This window comes from Mastigoproctus giganteus, chromosome 4, assembly GCF_048544385.1.
Source record: "Mastigoproctus giganteus isolate SK-2022 chromosome 4, ASM4854438v1, whole genome shotgun sequence".
NCBI lineage: Eukaryota > Metazoa > Arthropoda > Arachnida > Uropygi > Thelyphonidae > Mastigoproctus > Mastigoproctus giganteus.
In genome coordinates, this window is record NC_143578.1 from 106,764,493 (window position 1) to 106,781,765 (window position 17,273).

General features: G+C 36.2%; 1 protein-coding gene across 1 annotated transcript in view; it reads left to right on the top strand.

Annotated features, from left to right (window-relative positions):
- LOC150086973 (hydroxylysine kinase) overlaps window positions 1–17,273 on the top strand; it is a 202,293-nt gene that overhangs the window by 158,354 nt on the left and 26,666 nt on the right. Inside the window, exon 9 of the mRNA XM_090372341.1 lies at window positions 1,766–1,937. Within this exon, the coding sequence (XP_090228467.1) occupies window positions 1,766–1,937 (172 nt within the window). The remainder of the gene's footprint in view (window positions 1–1,765; window positions 1,938–17,273) is intronic.

Consider the following 17,273-nt stretch of genomic DNA (forward strand, 5'->3'; position numbering starts at 1 on the left):
CTTTTGTGACTGCATCATAGTATCCAATCAAGTTGGTCAGGCAAGACTTCCCCTTAACATAGAGCTGAACTTAACATAGAGCTGAACTGCACAGAGATTTGAATGAAAAACAAAACAATTAAACAGGTGGCCAAAAATTGTAAATGACTATAAAGCATAATTTATAACTATCGATTGGCTGCTTTAATTACAGCATCCAATAGCGTGCATCCGATTATAGCACCTGGAGTATCAAGAATGAACAGGTTCCAGTAATATATGGTTGCATGAAAAGTAAATTGCAACAGGCAATTGGTAACTAGATATTTTATAGGTAAAACATATTTCACCTATAATTATATAGTTTCTGATAAAATTACATTTGCAGCCCAAGAGTCAGTTCTAACAAAGATTAATGCTACAAGCAAAGGTGACAGTCATCTTGGAAATGTTGCTATATTGCCCCATAACAATGAAGAATGCTGCTAAAACTCCAAAATTATACCAGCTAATGAGGAACATGCTGGAATAAGATAATTACACTTTTTTTTTAAGCAAAAAAAATTACAGTAAATCAGAGCTTGGAATAGAACAGAATGCAGTTGAATGCTGTTTCAGTTTACCACATACTTGATTATTAAAAATATGTTATTTTATTTACAAGCATTGCTTTTCATAAAATCTTCTATTCTGGCTCCTGCAGTAAGCACCAGGGAGTAAACATGCCCATCTCTGCCTCTCAGTGAATTGGTAAAAAAAAAATGCTGTTGTGCCACTGCATTCCCCACTAGTAATTACTCTTACATGTCTTGCTTTTTAATTTTTTTAACTTCTAAGTTGTATTTATACAACAGAGGAGCAATAAGATGTATTTGTTTTTTATTTGTTTTCATATTGCAGTGTATTTATGAAAGTTTTTTTTTAATACATTCCTTTTCCAATAGCTAATTAATAATCTTCCTTTTGGAAAAGTAACATCACAGTAAGGGGTGACTAATGAATTTATAATTACAAAGTTGTTTAGTAGATTGTCTTTGTGTTCTTCTCCTCCCCCTCACCCGTTTAGAATCTATGATAATTTAACATGTAATACAGGAAGTGATTTTCAAGACATTTTTTTTTATTTCTGAGTCATTATAAGATGCTATGCACAAAATACACACAAACACATATGCATGCCCAAGTGGAACTAGGATTTCAGATTGGGGAGGGCTTTAAATTTTTCCCTCTCAAATATCAGTACTTTTACAAAAAATATTAAATAAAATAAATCGATCATTGACTTATTTTACTTAAGGGTTTTATTTGTCATAAAATGTCTCATATTTTCTAATCTTCTAAACTTTTTAAAACAAAGACTTGCATCAGCTTCAGTGGCTGAACAGTGGGAGATTAATCCCCCCCCAGGGGTGGCCAATCTCCCACATGTATTGTGTACATGTTTGTATGCATATGTTGTGTGTCACTATACATAACATATGCATATACACACACACACACATACACATCCACCCACAAAGAGAGGTATTTGTAGTAACTGCGGGATATCATATAGTAGTATCAGTATCAGAAAGAGAGGTGAGAGGGAGATATCACGATTACACATTGTGTGTACACTGCAATATATTCTTACATTACATTGTATATATACATGCAGTACTTGTGTATGTATATATCATAACAGCAATAAAATTGAATATTTAGTAACATTTCTATGATACTATTACAGATCAACGTATAAAATGCCATTAAAGATATGTAGCCATAATTTTTCCTCTTTAATTAGGATTTTAGAGATGATGTTCTTGAAAAAAAGAGTACCTTTTGGAGTCTACTAAATGCATGCAGAATATCTGACTTTCTTTTTGTTATTCATGAAGAAAACAGACGTGGGCTGATATCAGACATTCTTGACTCCTTTGAAAAGTTGCTTCCATGCTTGAAGAACATGCCTTATGGTAAAAATAAATTTACTTAATATAATTTGGAAATTATGCTATGTGATAATTATATTCAAATTATACTAATGTAGTTTATATTACCCACAATTTAGTATCTCTCTCTCTCTCTCTCTCTCTCTCTCTCTCTCTCTCTCTCTCTCTCTCTCTCAAAATAATGTAATTGTACTGCAAATTGACTTTTCCTTGATATCAGTAACTCTTGATCAGTATGAAAATAAATTGACCATTTCTGAATGAATGAAGTTGAAGAAACACTATTATATGATTTGGTTTTTTTTTTATTCTTTGTATTCATATAAGTGAAAAACTCCTTGTCCTTGGTTCTTTTCTCTCTTTGGTCAATGATTTCTCACATCCAGCCTTAACCAACTTAACTTTTTCTGTGGTACTATTACAGATCAACTTATAGCTGTTATAAGCCTCAGTACTTTTCATCAATCTGTAACTTTCCCATTCCATCTTTTTGTGCTCTGTTAGAATGGTCAGTGCTATATTCATCCACCCCTGCATCCTTCTATATTGCTTTAAAGATGTACCATAATTCTAATATATTCACTCCCACCCTCTATGACTGTCCAGTTTTGATAGAGGTCATGTAGCATATTAAAACCTGTCATAGCCCTTTTCCTGAAATTAAAATTCATGCTTTTGCCATTAACTCAGCAGTGATGGCATCCCATTGTTAACAAAAACGGTGGCAGAGTACAACAGGTGTCCATTTTCTTTTTAATTTTTAGAAAATGTTTTGTGTGTGTTTTTTTTATTCTTTTTGAATAATACCAATATTTCATCTTTTTTAATGTATTACATTGCTTATAGTTTTAAAAATATTAAAAATATGAAGTTTTAAAAATATTAAAAATATAAAAATTTTAATATGTGGTATGTTTTATATATTTTTTATATTTTTATATCTTTTATATATCTTTTATATTTTTTATATTTTTATATATCTTTTATCATTTTTAATATGTGGTATGTTTTATATCTTTTATATCTAAAAACAAAAAATATTAATTTTACTAAAAATTACACACAAAAAAAAAGTATTAGATATAAAATAGAAACATTGGTACCTTAATTTCTTCCATTTTCCAATTTAAAAGACCAAGTGCATGAAATTTCAAACTGTGCATATATTTCTGCTTATTATGAATATATTATTAGAAAATTAAAGAAATTTATGCACACATATTCATTCCTATTAGATACTTCAATTTTCAGGGTTATTTCAACTTTGGTTCCCTTCCCAGCATGCAAAACTTAACAATATGTTTGTTACTTCGTGCAGAATAGCAGCCATTTGGAGAGAATACCAGGTTTTATGTTATCATCTAAATTTACTTTGTGAGAATAATAATAAATCCTTCAAAAACAACTAAGGTAAGGTAAGATGGTAGATGTTTATTGACCTAGTGGGAGAGAAAGAATGAGTAATCTGAAATTGTAAACAAACACAGTGTTGGTGCTTGTCCAGTACTATGCCTTTCTTCAAGAAAAATCCAAATAGTTACAATAACCGTAGCGGAACACTTAACAGGTACTCGTACCCAATTTCTACAGGAAAACAATCTGAAAATCACTTCAGGAACTATTGCAGTAAGAGTTTAGATAGAAAAAATTTTAATTTTTAATCATTGATTAACAGTTAACACAGGAATGTGCCACAGTACTATGCCATTCTTCAAGCAAAATCCAAATAGTTACAAAAACAGTAGCGGATCACCTAACAGGTTCTCGTACCCAGTTTCTACAGGAAAACAATCTGAAAATCACTTCAGAAATTATTGTGGTAAGAGTTTAACTAAGTTATTATTATTATTATTATTATCATTAGCCATATGGTGCAAGGAAGCCTGAGGCTTATGCTGCATCAGCCAAAAAAAATTTGAGTACCCTGAGAGAGAGAGAGAAGTAGGAGGGAATCCCTAAAAAAGAGGAGAATGATGATATCCAGCTTAGGACCCTGGGTGTGCCAAGCCCATACTCACCAGATGTGAGCCCCTGGGGTTTCTAACATGTCTGACACTCATGGATTTGCCAACAGTTTGTCGATAAATCACTTCCATATGATTTATCGACAAACGTAACAACACGAGTACGATTTTTCTCTCTCTCTCTTATGATAAACTGCTACACCACCAGCTTGTTAACCCTCTCATTTGAATTGAATGACAGAATTGAAGTTAAGTATGCTTACTTCTTTGTTATTTAGCCATGTTTCAGAAAGTAGAAGTAAATTGGATAGTTGTGTGACTGCATCAGTGAGATCATCACTGTGAGCATGTACACTTTGGCAATTTAACATTAGAATGGAAAGATTTTGTCATTTACTGATGAACTCCTATAAAGTATCTTGCATGGTAAATACAGGATTGCTCAACAACCTGGTCATTTCAGCTTGAAGTGCAAGAGTGGATGTGGCATTTCTCAGTCTGTGATAAAATTTCTTTTCTCCATTTGCAGCAATAATGTAAAGATCATTGATATCGGTAACTCGAGATAATGCAACATAAACTAGTTGTTGTTTGTGACATTTTTTTGTATTCATAAACTACAGAATTGAAAGTATCTTCCTGTGATTTATGATTGGTAATAGCACAAGCTGGTATTAGTGGAAAATGATTTCTTTTAGCTGAGATTGTTCTGTTGTTATTTAACAAAACACTCATACTTCTTCTTGCGATCAGTATGGCTTCTAAAACGATTTCTCTAGCCATAGTAAACTGATGAGCCTTCATTCTAGCAGGTCCTTCAAAGTCGAAGCTGGTTGTTGCAGTATACTCTGTCTAGTCGGTTCAGTAATCAATTGAAAAACCTCAAGTAATTCCTTTGAACTCAAATCTTCTGGATCTTCTTGAATATAATTTCGTGATGTTGACGCTCCAGCTTATTGATGAGAAGTCGATGTAGAAGGTTAATGTTGATCAAAATCTTGAGAAGCAGATTTTACTAAACTCTGCATTTTTTTTGTTCTCTATGTTTTTGAATTCTTTCTTTTGTCAACATGGGAAGCTTCTTCGGTGGCTTTGAAGCTTTTATTCTTGCATATTTCTCTTGATTTCCCTGAGCTGGAGTTTTAGTCATCTTCAAAATATTTTTATAGGTATTTTTACAATTCAGTAGTTAGCGAAATCCATTTGTAGACTAGTTTGATGTCATAACCAAAAACTACTGCAAGGAGTTATTGTTTGTTAACGTGATTGTTTTATTGTTGTGTTCTTGAATCAAAGCCGTTTAAATTTTAAGCAATGAAATGGTCTTGTGTGAAAGAATATTCTTTAATAAAATCTACAGATTTTATTAAAGTCTGCATTTTTTTCTTTCTCCATGTTTTTGAACTCGTTCCTTTTCGCATGAGAGGCTTCTTCGGGGGCTTCGAAGCTTTTATTATTGCATAATATTACTCGCTGCATGCTCTACCAAATCACATTAGTGACTGAGTTAGTGACCCTTAGGAAGTGACGTCATTTGCGTTATTTAAAATCTAACAGCCACCTTATAAGAAGTGAAGTAATTTGCATCATTTAAAATCTAAACGGTCAGCTTTCTTTGTTTCCAATCAATTTCATCATTTCCATTACAAGAAAATTTCATTATTAATCGATTTTACTCTAGTGCTGCCATAGATGTTTTCACATCAAAAGACTGTGTCCAAAGCGACATTCCTGCTGAGATTTCTACAGTGATTAAAGAATACCTCTTAGAATTGAAATCAAACTTTCAAGAATACTTACCTCCAATTGACAGCAGTAAAATGTGGATTCGAAACCTATTTACTTTTAATGTGGAACATGTGGAAGAATTCTGTCTCAATGAACAAGAAATTGATTCTGTTATTGAACTGTCATGTGATGAAGCATTAAAAGACCTCTTCAATCGGGTCTCATTGATAAATTTTTGGCTACGTTACCATGAAGAATATAAGCATTTATCAGAAAAAGCACTGAAATTTTTTATGCCATTTGTAAAAACTTACAAATACAAAACCAGATTCTCGACATTAGTTTTTTTTAAAAAACAAATACCAAAACAGATTGGATGTCGAGCCAAATTTGAGAATCAAGTTGACATCTTTTCCGCCTGATTTACAATTACTATGTGATGGAAAGCAGCATTACCCTACTCATTAAATAAATATTTATTTGCTAAAAAATATGTCAATTTTATGTAAACTTTTGAAAATAAACAAAGAAATGAATTACCTATCTGTTATTTATTTTTACTGATGTTAATGAATACCTAATTGCATTATTCCTAGTATATTAAATGTCCTAATGGTGGTGTCATTATTTCATAAACCTATGAATATAATTATTGAAAATACTGTTCATTAATTTATAACTGTAGGTGGGTTGCGAAAAAAAAAAAAAAAAGTAGTAGTAATAGTAGTAGTGCCATGTGATGCAAGAAAGCAAATGTATGAGCTTATGCAGCATCAGCCAAAAAAAAAAAAATTCACACAACCATTCCCTTTAAATGTTTGTCCAGTTCCTCCTTAAATTTATTTAACCTATCAACCACCACCACAACAACAACAGATGGAAGTTTGTTCCAGCAATTAACCACTCACTGGCTAAAGGCAAATTTCCACACATCTATTCTATATCAGTCTTTCCTTAATTTGAATTTATGCCTTTTTAGGTTCGTAATCTGAACAAGTGGAAGAATCCCTTCAGAATTCAGCGTGCTCAACCCATTCAATGCCTTATACACCTCAATCAGATCACCACGCAGGCGCCTAGCCTCCAGCCATTGCAATTTGCAGAACTTAAGCCTCTCTTGGTAAAAGGATCCCTTTATTCCCCTCACCAATCTTGTTGCCCTTCTCTGTACACCTCAAGTAAATCTACATCCTTCCTAAAATGAGGCCTCCAGACCTGTACGCAGTACTCAAGGCGTGGCCTGACCATTGCCTTATATGTGATTATTCCCTTGTATAAGGCAATGGTCAGACCACACCTAGAGTACTGTATACAGGTCAGGAGGCCTCATTTCAAGGATGTAGAGATGCTGGAACGAGTACAGAGAAGGGCAACAAGATTAGTGAATGGAACAAAGGGGTGCTCTTACGAAGAAAGGCTTAAGTGTTGCAAATTACAGTGTCTACTGACTAGGCACTGGCGAGGTGATCTGATAGAGTTGTATAAAGCCTTGAATGGTTTGAGCATGCTCAATGCTGATAGGATTCTTCCTCTTCCTCAGAATAATCACCTAAGAGGGCATAAATTCAAATTGAGGAAAGACAGATGTAGGATAGACGTGCGGAAATTTGTCTTTAGCCAGCGGGTGGTTGGTTGGTGGAACAGACTTCCATTCCTTGTCGTGGAAGTTGATAGCCTAAATAAGTTTAAGGCTCAGCTGGACAGGTATTTCGAACAAACAGAGGGGTGAAGTGGAAGTGGTTATTTTTTATTTATTTATTTTATTTATTTATTTTTTATTTTTTATTTTTTTTTTGGCTGATGCTGCATAAGCTTGCTTTCTTGCATCAAATGCCTCTACTAATGCTAATGCTAATTATACAGAGGGACAATCACCTCCTTTTCCCTGCTAGCAAAATTCTTATATATCATTGACAAAACCCCATGACCTGCCCTGGCAGCTTGTCTGCATTGCTCAGAAAACTTCATATCTGACTGCACAATTACTCCCAGATCTTTTTCATTTTCTACCACCTTAAGTGTAGTTGTACCACACAGTTGGTACTTTTCTCTGGGGTTACTTCTACCCATATGCAGTACTTTGCATTTGTCAAGGTTAAACTTCAATTGCCACTTCTCAGCCCATCTGCCCAAATTTTCTAGATCCTATTGCAGTAGCACACTGCCATTACTGTCATTAACAACCCTGCCAACCTTTATATCATCTGCAAACTTCGACATTAAGCCTGATATACCTTCATCAATATCATTGATAAATATACAAAACAACAGTGGACACAACACCGAACCCTGTGGAACTCTACTAATAACTTTAGTCCACGAAGAGCAGCTCCCATTAATTACCACCCTCTGTCTTCTCCCACTGAACCATCCTTTTATCCATTGTAGCAACTTACCCTTAATTTCACTCTGCTCCAATTTGTACAGTAGTCTTCTATGTGCAACAGTGTCAAAAGCTTTCCTGAAATCCAAGTATATGATATCAAAATTATTTTTTTAATCCAGTTCCTTTGTAACCACTTCATAATGGCGTTCAAATTTGTCAGACAAGACTTTCCCTTAACAAACCCATGCTGTGTCTGAATTATTGCTGCAGTCTTGTCTAGATGATCCTGCAATGCATCTTTAACCAGTGATGCCATTATTTTACACGGAACAGAAGTTAAACTAACTTGTCTGTAATTACTAGTGTCACCCTTCGATCCCCCTTTGTGAATTGGGGATACATTTGCACATCTCCAGTCCGTGGGGACCTCCCCTGAGTCCAAGGATGCTCTCATAATTATGGCTAAGAGTTTGCTTAGTTGCTTTGCCGCCTCCTTTAATATAACTGGATAGATCCCATCCACCCCTTTCTTATGTTTAACTTCAACAATTTCTCCTCCCCTTTGCTCTCAGTTATTACAAAATCATTAAGTACCCTGCTAAAATTTAATAACCTTCTCGCATTTTCAAACCTTAATAACTCCTTGTGTGTGAATGTAGACGAAAAATACTCATTCAGTTTGTTTGATATCTGAGCAGGATCATCATCAGTCGAACCATCGATATCAAGTGGACCATTCAGATTCATCCTCTTCCTTTTAGAGTTTATATAAGTAAAGAAATCCTTGCTTTTTTTAGCATCCTTTGCCAAGGATTTCTCGTAATCTGCCTTCGCCTGCCTAACCTCCTTTGTGACTTGATTACAGACTAGCTTATATCTGCCATAGGCTTCTGTGTTGCCTGATAATTTATATGCATCCCATGCATTTTTCTTCTCTGTCATGAGTCTCATTAGTTCATTTGATAATCATTTAAGCCTACACCTTGAACAATATTTCTTAATAGGTATGAAACTCTTAGTAGCTTCCACGATTAATTCCTTGAATGCTTCCCACTTAGAATTTTCTGTTGGTAACATCATCAATTGATCCCACTGTACTGGCCTTTATGGAAGCAAAAACCCTTTCCTTTACCTCTGATCGTAATTATATATTTAAGTATATCCCACATCAGTACACTGTTATCACTGCCACCTAGTGGTTCCTTTATCTGCAAATGCTTAATACACGAATGATCACTGCTGATTACCAGATCAAGAGTACTGTATTACCCTCTCTTGTTGCTCTTTCGAACATGCTGCTGCAGAAAACTATCATCCAATAAATCCACAAAAGTCTTACTAGTGTGCAAGTGACCATCCCACAAGTTCCAGTGAATATCTGGGAAGTTAAATTCCCCCATTATAAGACATTCTGATTTACTAGCCCACTCTATTTCTCTGTACAATTGTTCATTATACTCATCTGAGTCATTAGGCCTATACACACTCCTACTCTTATTTTTTGCTTTCGCTTTGCTTATGTCACACCAAACTGACTCAAGTCTGCAAACACCAGTCCGTGCTTTAAAAAGTTTGGGAAACGCTATCTTAACACATTTAATTTTACAGTGTGAAGCAATTTCTGGGTTTTTTCAGCCGTTTGTAGACTTATACTAAATGAAGAAAACCCCCAGTGACAAATAAATGTGGTTGACTTCAATAATTTACATATTTAGGTCTACAGCATAAAATCAGTATTAATCTTTGTAATAGCTAGTCATCCTCTTATGTTGTTGATAAGCAAATCACCATGGTGACCAGCCAACATACATGATTTTCACATGGAAAAGGGTTTTGTGGATAGTGGAAAGTAATGTACTGGCTCACAGGGCTATTCCACCCACATAGAGGAAGAAGAGTTTAAAAAAAAAAAAAAAAAAAGCATCATAAAGGAAACTGATTCCGGTTAAGATTTTACAGCATTGCACCTGACTTTCACATGTAGTAGTTGTAGTAGTAGTGGCATGTGATGCAAGTGTATGCTTATGCAGTATCAGCCAAAAAAAAAAAAAAAAAATCACACCATTCCCTCCAAATCCTGTCCAGTTCCTCCTTAAATTTATTTAACCTATCAACCACCACCACAACAACAACAGATGGAAGTTTGTTCCAGCAATTAACCACTCGCTGGCTAAAGGCAAATTTCCGCACATCTATTCTATATCAGTCTTTCCTTAATTTGAATTTATGTCCCCTTAGGTTCGTAATCTGAACAAGTGGAAGAATCCCTTCAGAATTCAGCGTGCTCAACCCATTCAATGCCTTATACACCTCAATCAGATCACCGCGCAGGTGCCTAGTCTCCAGCCACTGCAATTTGCAGAACTTAAGCCTCTCTTGGTAAAAGGATCCCTTCATTCCCCTCGCCAATCTTGTTGCCCTTCTCTGTACACGCTCAAGTAAATCTACATCCTTCCTAAAATGAGGCCTCCAGACCTGTACGCAGTACTCAAGGCATGGCCTGACCATTGCCTTATACAGAGGGACAATCACCTCCTTTTCCCTGCTAGCAAAAGTCCTATATATCATTGACAAAACCCCATGACCTGCCCTGGCTGCTTGTCTGCATTGCTTAGAAAACTTCATATCTGACTGCACAATTACTCCCAGGTCTTTTTCATTTTCTACCACCTTAAGTGTAGTACCACACAGTTGGTATGTTTCTCTGGGGTTACTTCTACCCATATGCAGTACTTTGCATTTGTCAAGGTTAAACTTCAGTTGCCATTTCTTAGCCCATCTGCCCAAATTATCTAGATCCTGTTGCAGTAGCACACTTCCATTACTGTCATTAACAACCCTGCTAACCTTTGTATCATCTGCAAACTGCGACACTAAGCCTTATATACCTTCATCAATATCATCGATAAATATACAAAACAACAGTGGACACAACACCGAACCCTGTGGGACTCCACTAATAACATTAGTCCACGAAGCGCAGCACCCATTAATTACCACCTTCTGTCTTCTCCCACTCAACCATCCTTTTATCCATTGTAGCAACTTGCCCCTAATACCATTCTGTTCCAATTTGTACAGTACTCTTCCATGCGCAACAGTGTCAAAAGCTTTCCTGAAATCCAAATATATGATATCGAAATTATTTTTTGCATCCAGTTCTTTTGTAACCACATCATAATATCCTATCAAATTTGTCAGACAAGACTTTCCCTTAACAAACCCATGCTGTGTCTGAATTATTGCTGCAGTCTTGTCTAGATGATCCTGCAATGCATCTTTAACCAGTGACTCCATTATTTTACCCGGAACAGAAGTTAAACTAACTGGTCTGTAATTACTCGTGTCACCCTTAGATCCTCCTTTGTGAATTGGGGATACATTTGCACATCTCCAGTCTGTGGGGGACCTCTCCTGAGTCCAAGGATGCTCTCATAATTATGGCTAAGGGTTTGCTTAGTTGCTTTGCTGCCTCCTTTAATATAACTGGATAGATCCCATCCATGTTAAACAGCTGTGATAGAAATTATAAAGTAATGTATCTATTGGGAATTTTTTAACAATGCCTCAGTGGGATATCCTTCATAGAAGAGCAAAGTTAAAAGTTAGATATCTTCTGTCTGTTGTATAACATATGACTTTGTTTAGTAGACACTCTAACTAGCTACCAGGTGGGAATGTTTGAATGACTGTTTTATATAATTCACAGGTTTGGCAGCATAGAATTATCATGTATCATAACAATGAAGAAGAAACCCACCCACTATAAATTATGAAACCAACTGATTGAGTGACAGGTGGGAGTAACAGATGATAAACTTATTGATACATAAGCATAACAGACCATAAAGTTGTAGGTTAAAGTTGATTAGATCAGTGATCATTTTAAAAGAAAGCAGTTTGCCTCTAGAGTTTGCTGTAGTTTTCATAGACTCTTTCTTGACAACTTATTATAGGTAATTAGATTAGGCAGATGTGATCCTCCATTAATATAGTCATGCTCTGATTGCTTTATAATTCCACTCCATCCATACAATCCTGTATTGCATCCTTATCCTTAACCCTATGCTGCTAATTTGGCATCTAATAGACATCACTTTTTTGAAATTTTTCTGTTAATTTTTAAATACTTTTCCCCTCAACATTTTTTAACTCATTATATGGTATTTTCTGTTTTTCATTTGGAAATACTCTGAATTACAAGAAAAGAATTACTGAATATCAAAAAGCAGATTAGTTAAGTAATATTCTGAAATTGGTATTCTCCAGAGAATTATGTTATATTTTTATTTCTATGCATTCAACCAAATCTATGATCGACCAAATTGACTGATCAATGAAAATGCCATTCCATGTCAAGTGAGCCAATGTAGTTTATCCTTTTTCTAGTGTTAGCATAAGCAGAAAATTCTTTGCATGCTTAGCTAAAGTCTTCTCATAATTTAAGCCCTCTTAGCTAAACCCCATGATCTAGTTGCTAACTGTAGCTCAACTGATGATTCTTTTCTGTGTTCCCATTGCAAGGAGTGCACTGATCTAAAATTAAAACTTGATGCATTACTGATCTAAAATTAAAACTTGATGCATTACTGATCTAAAATTAAAACTTGATGCATTGCTTGAGTCACTGAAGAAACAGGTGCTTGCCCTAGAAAAAATGTAACTTGGAGATCATCAGGGCCTCAAGATTTTAGAAATCTGCCAAGTGATTCGGGGCCCCCAGAACAGAATAATCAAGTGCAACCTGTTCTGGTTCAAAAGGATTATTTAGTTCTAATGGGAGATTCTATTGCCAAGAAAACATATAACATTTTATGTAATAAGGATAGGTGGATTAGAACCAAAGTATATCTGTCAGGAATAACAATTAATGATGTCATTAACAGATTGTCAGATTTTAAAAGCGATAAAAAGTATTATTAATTGTGTGGACATACAAACTGATGATTTGTAAAAATGTAGGAACGTGCTGAAAAAAATGCCACAAGATAGGTCAAAATGTGTATGTCTGCAATTCTGCCCAGGTACAAAAAGATTATTTTTTTGTGGATTAGCTCCAGGCATCAGGGTCTCTGCAAGACTATGGGGGAAAATTTTTATCAGTTTGGCCTGCACTTGTATGCAGAAGGAAACTGTTTTGTAGACTGTTTCATTTGAACAAAGATTTTTGTCAGTATCATTGAGGATATCTTAAGAGTTCAGATAAAATGCTAACTGGGGGGAAAAGGGTAATATGGACACTTATTTAGCTGATGATATGGGTAAAAGTAATGCTTGCACACATCTCAAGAATTCTCTTTTGTTGCTGCAATGGCTGATGTTGACAAGATGTTCTGAGGGTGACAACGTTTCAAATGAGTTGGAAGATAAACCGAGGGAAACAATCCTAAATGACTCTAAGGGATATTTCAGGGTAGTAAAACTGAAGAAGACGACTTAGTCTTAAATGTGTATACAGTAATGCCACTAGAGTTGTCAATAAAATGGGTAAAATAAAACGCTTGATTAAGATAACTAATGCTGACATAAGAGGGCTAACAGAAGCATGGAGCCACATGAAAATTGAGATGACAAGTTCCACTGTGGTATGTATAATGTATTTAGGAAAGATAGGGAAGATAAAAGGGGTTGTGGGTCATGCTTCTTGTCAAAAGCAGCCTGAGAGCAAAAAGGAGTTTTTGCTGAATATATTCTATACTGGCAAAACCCCTGCCAGTATAGAATCTGTGTGCTATGAGTTAGTTGAAAGCAAAAGTATAATAAGATTGGGATTAATTTACACACCTGAAGATTGTGAACAGTGTGACGAGAGCTCTGCATGCAGATGGAATTGACATTTGTTTCAGCAATCAACCACCCGCTGGCTGAAGGCAGATTTCCATGCATCTATTCTACAACCATCTTTCCTCAATTTGAATTTATGCTCCCCCCAGGTGCGGAATCTGAGAAAGGGGAAGAATCCCATCAGCATTGAGCTTGCTCAAACAATTCAAGGTCTTATACACCTCAATCAGATCACTTCGTAAGTGCCTAGTCTCCAGATGCTGAAATTTGCAGAACTTAAGCCTTTTTTGGTAAGAGCAACCCATTGTTCCACTGGGTTGTCCTTCTCTGTACTCTGCTCATCCCTGTTGGCAAAATTCCTGTATATCATTGAATGACCCCACGAGCTACTCTTGCAGCTTGGCTGCACTGCTCAGAAAACTTCGTATCTGACTGTACAATTACCCCTGGGTCTTTTTCGTTGTCCACTACTCTGAGTATAATACTGCACAGTTGGTATGTTACTGTGAGGTTATTGCTACAAATATGCAGTACTTTGCATTTGCCACTGTTAGACTTCTGTTGCCACCTCTCAACCCATCTGCTCAACTTTTCCAGATCCTGTTGCAGTAGTGTAGTGTACTATCTCTATTGTCACTAACAACCCTGCCAACCTTCTTATCGTCTGAAAACTTGGACATTAAGACTGATATACCTTCATCAATATCTTGATAAATACAGAAAACAACAATGGGCCCAACACCAAACCCCTGGGGACCCCCACAAAGAGCAGTGTCAATTGATTACTGCTCTCTGTCTCCTCTCACTCAAGCATCCTTTCATCCATAGCAGCAACTTGTCCTTAATGCCATACTGCTCCAATTTGTACAGTAGTCTTCCATGTGCAACAGTATCAAAAGCTTTCCTAAAATCCAAGTATATGATATCAAATTTATTTTTTGCATCCAGTTCCTTTGTTACCACATCATATATCCAATTAAATTGGTCAGACAAGAATTCCCCTTAAGAAATCCATGCTGTGTGTGAACTATATCTGAGGTTTGTCTGGATGATCCTTCTTTAACCAGTGACTCCATTATTTTCCCCAGAACAGAAGTTAAACTAACAGGTCTGTAATTACTCATGTCACCCTTTGATCCCCCTTTGTGCATTGAGGACACATATGCCCATCTCCAGTCCATGGGGACTTCCCCTGAGTGTGAGGATGCTCTCTTAATTATGGCTAAGGGTTTGGTTATTTCCTTTGCCACCTCCTTTAATATAACTGGATAGATCCCATCCACCCAAGTGTCTTTCTTATGTTTAACTTCAACAATTTCTGCTCCACTTTTCAGTTATTACAAAATCCTTTAACTCCCTGTTAAGAGTTTGATAAACTTCTGGTATTCCGGTCCCTAAATAACTCCTCAATCAACAGTCAAACCATCGATATCAAATGGACCAATCTGATTCATCCCCTTCCTTCTAAAGTTTACATAAGCAAAAAAGTCTTTGCATCCTTTCCGAAGATTTTTTATAATCTCCCTTTACTTGCCTAACCTCATTTGTGACTTGATTACAGACTAGTTTATATCTACCATAGTCTTCTTATTTGACTGATAATTAATATGTATCCTAGGCATTTTTCTTCTCTGCCACAAGTCTCATTAGTTCATCTGACATCCATTTAGGCCTAAACCTTGAACAGTATTTCTTAGTTGGTATGAAAAGTCTAGCAGCTCCCAAAATTTATTTCCTTGAATTTTCTTAACTGCTTCAGTTTAGAATTTGCTGTTGGTAGCATCATCGGTTGGTCCAAGTGCATAGAATTTAAAAACTGCCTGAGTCCACTGAACTCATTTTTATAAAAGCGAAAACCCTTCCCTTTACCCTTGATGGTAGTTATATCCTTGAGTAAATCCCATATGAGTACATTGTGATCACTGCCACCTATTGTTTCCTTTATCTGCAGATTCTTAATCCATGACTAATCACTGCTGATAATCAGATCAAGAGTGTTACTCCCTCTTGTTGCCTCTTGAACATGTTGCTGTAGAAAACAATTCTCCAATAAATCCACAAAAATCTTGTTATTGTGTGAGTGACCAATCCACAAGTTTCGGTCAATATCCGGAAAGTTAAAATCTCCCATTACAAGACACACTGATTTACTGTCCCACTCTATTTCTCTGTACAGTTGTTCATTGCACTCATCAGAGTCATTAGGCCAATAACACACTCTACTCTACTCTCAATTTTGCTTTCTCGGTGCTTATGTCACACCAAACTGTCTCAACATTGAACTGTCCACCCATGTGAACTGGATGTACTTCCTTGGATTTTATGTGTTTATTAACCGACAGCATAACCCCTCCTCCCTTTCTATCCTGTCTGTCCTTTCTGTACAAATTGCATTCCTCAAATTATAATTTTGCATTCCTTATATCTGTGTCACACCACATCCCTGATATCCTAACAGTATCTGCCTTTGATGTCTTGACCTCAAATTCGTGAAATTTATTTACTATTTTCCTAGTATCGGTCTACATGCAAGTATAGATGCACCTGTTCTTACTCTTAGTCACCCTAACACAACCCATGTATTTACTGGTTCTGTGATGACTCCCTGCAATACTTGAAATCCCAAGCACTATACTATCCAGGCTGCTGCTCATTCCAATAGAATGAGTGCAAGAATCACTTTAACTTCTGCCTTTCTGGCTACTGTTAATCTATTAGTCTTCCCCCCCCCCAAGCTAGCAGTTTTCTGACCTACCTAACACTGCCTCTATAGCATCTGCAAATATTCTTGCACCCTTTCTATTTAAGTGTATCCCATCCCTGTAGAAGCAGTCTCTCCTGTTAACAAACACAGACCACGCTGAGAAAATTTCTACCCCATGAGCTTTGCACAATCTTTCCAGGGCCAAATTGAGTGCCAAGGCTCTTGTCATATACTCCCTCCTATTGTGTCTGGACAGAAATGCAAACACTTTTAAATTGTTCTTGTGAAGAAAGTCTGCAAATCTCCTTCTCCTAGTATCATTAGTTACAACGTGTACAACAGTATCACCCTTTGTGCCCTTAAAAGATGATATCTGCTCTAAATGTCATCAACTTTTTCCTCTGGTAGACATAATCTGGTCCTATTTCACCTATCCTTTTTTGCACAATATATTTTCCATCTTCCTGACAGTGCAGTCACCAACTTTAACTAGCTCCTGTGGGTTCAGTGCATTCTGCCTTGAAGATTGCCCCTGTGTTGGCTGATGCACAAGAGTGAGTTCTGGTGTTGAGTTTGGCAGCTGAGAGCTTGATGGATCCTCCATTTTAATTGCTTCGACGGAATTCCTACCCTACTCTTCAAACTCTCGTAGATGCCCATCGGAATGCTGAGTTGGCACCTAATTTCTTGACAGTCTCTCCACCTAGTAGACACAAAGACATCCTCCTTGGCTAGATCATGTCCCTTTTCAGAAAGATTTGCAAATATTTCATAAGTTGCATATTTTTTTAGGCTGTGATATGTTGTAGAATCACCCCCTTAAATTCTCCCCTGAGCCAAAGCACTCATTACAT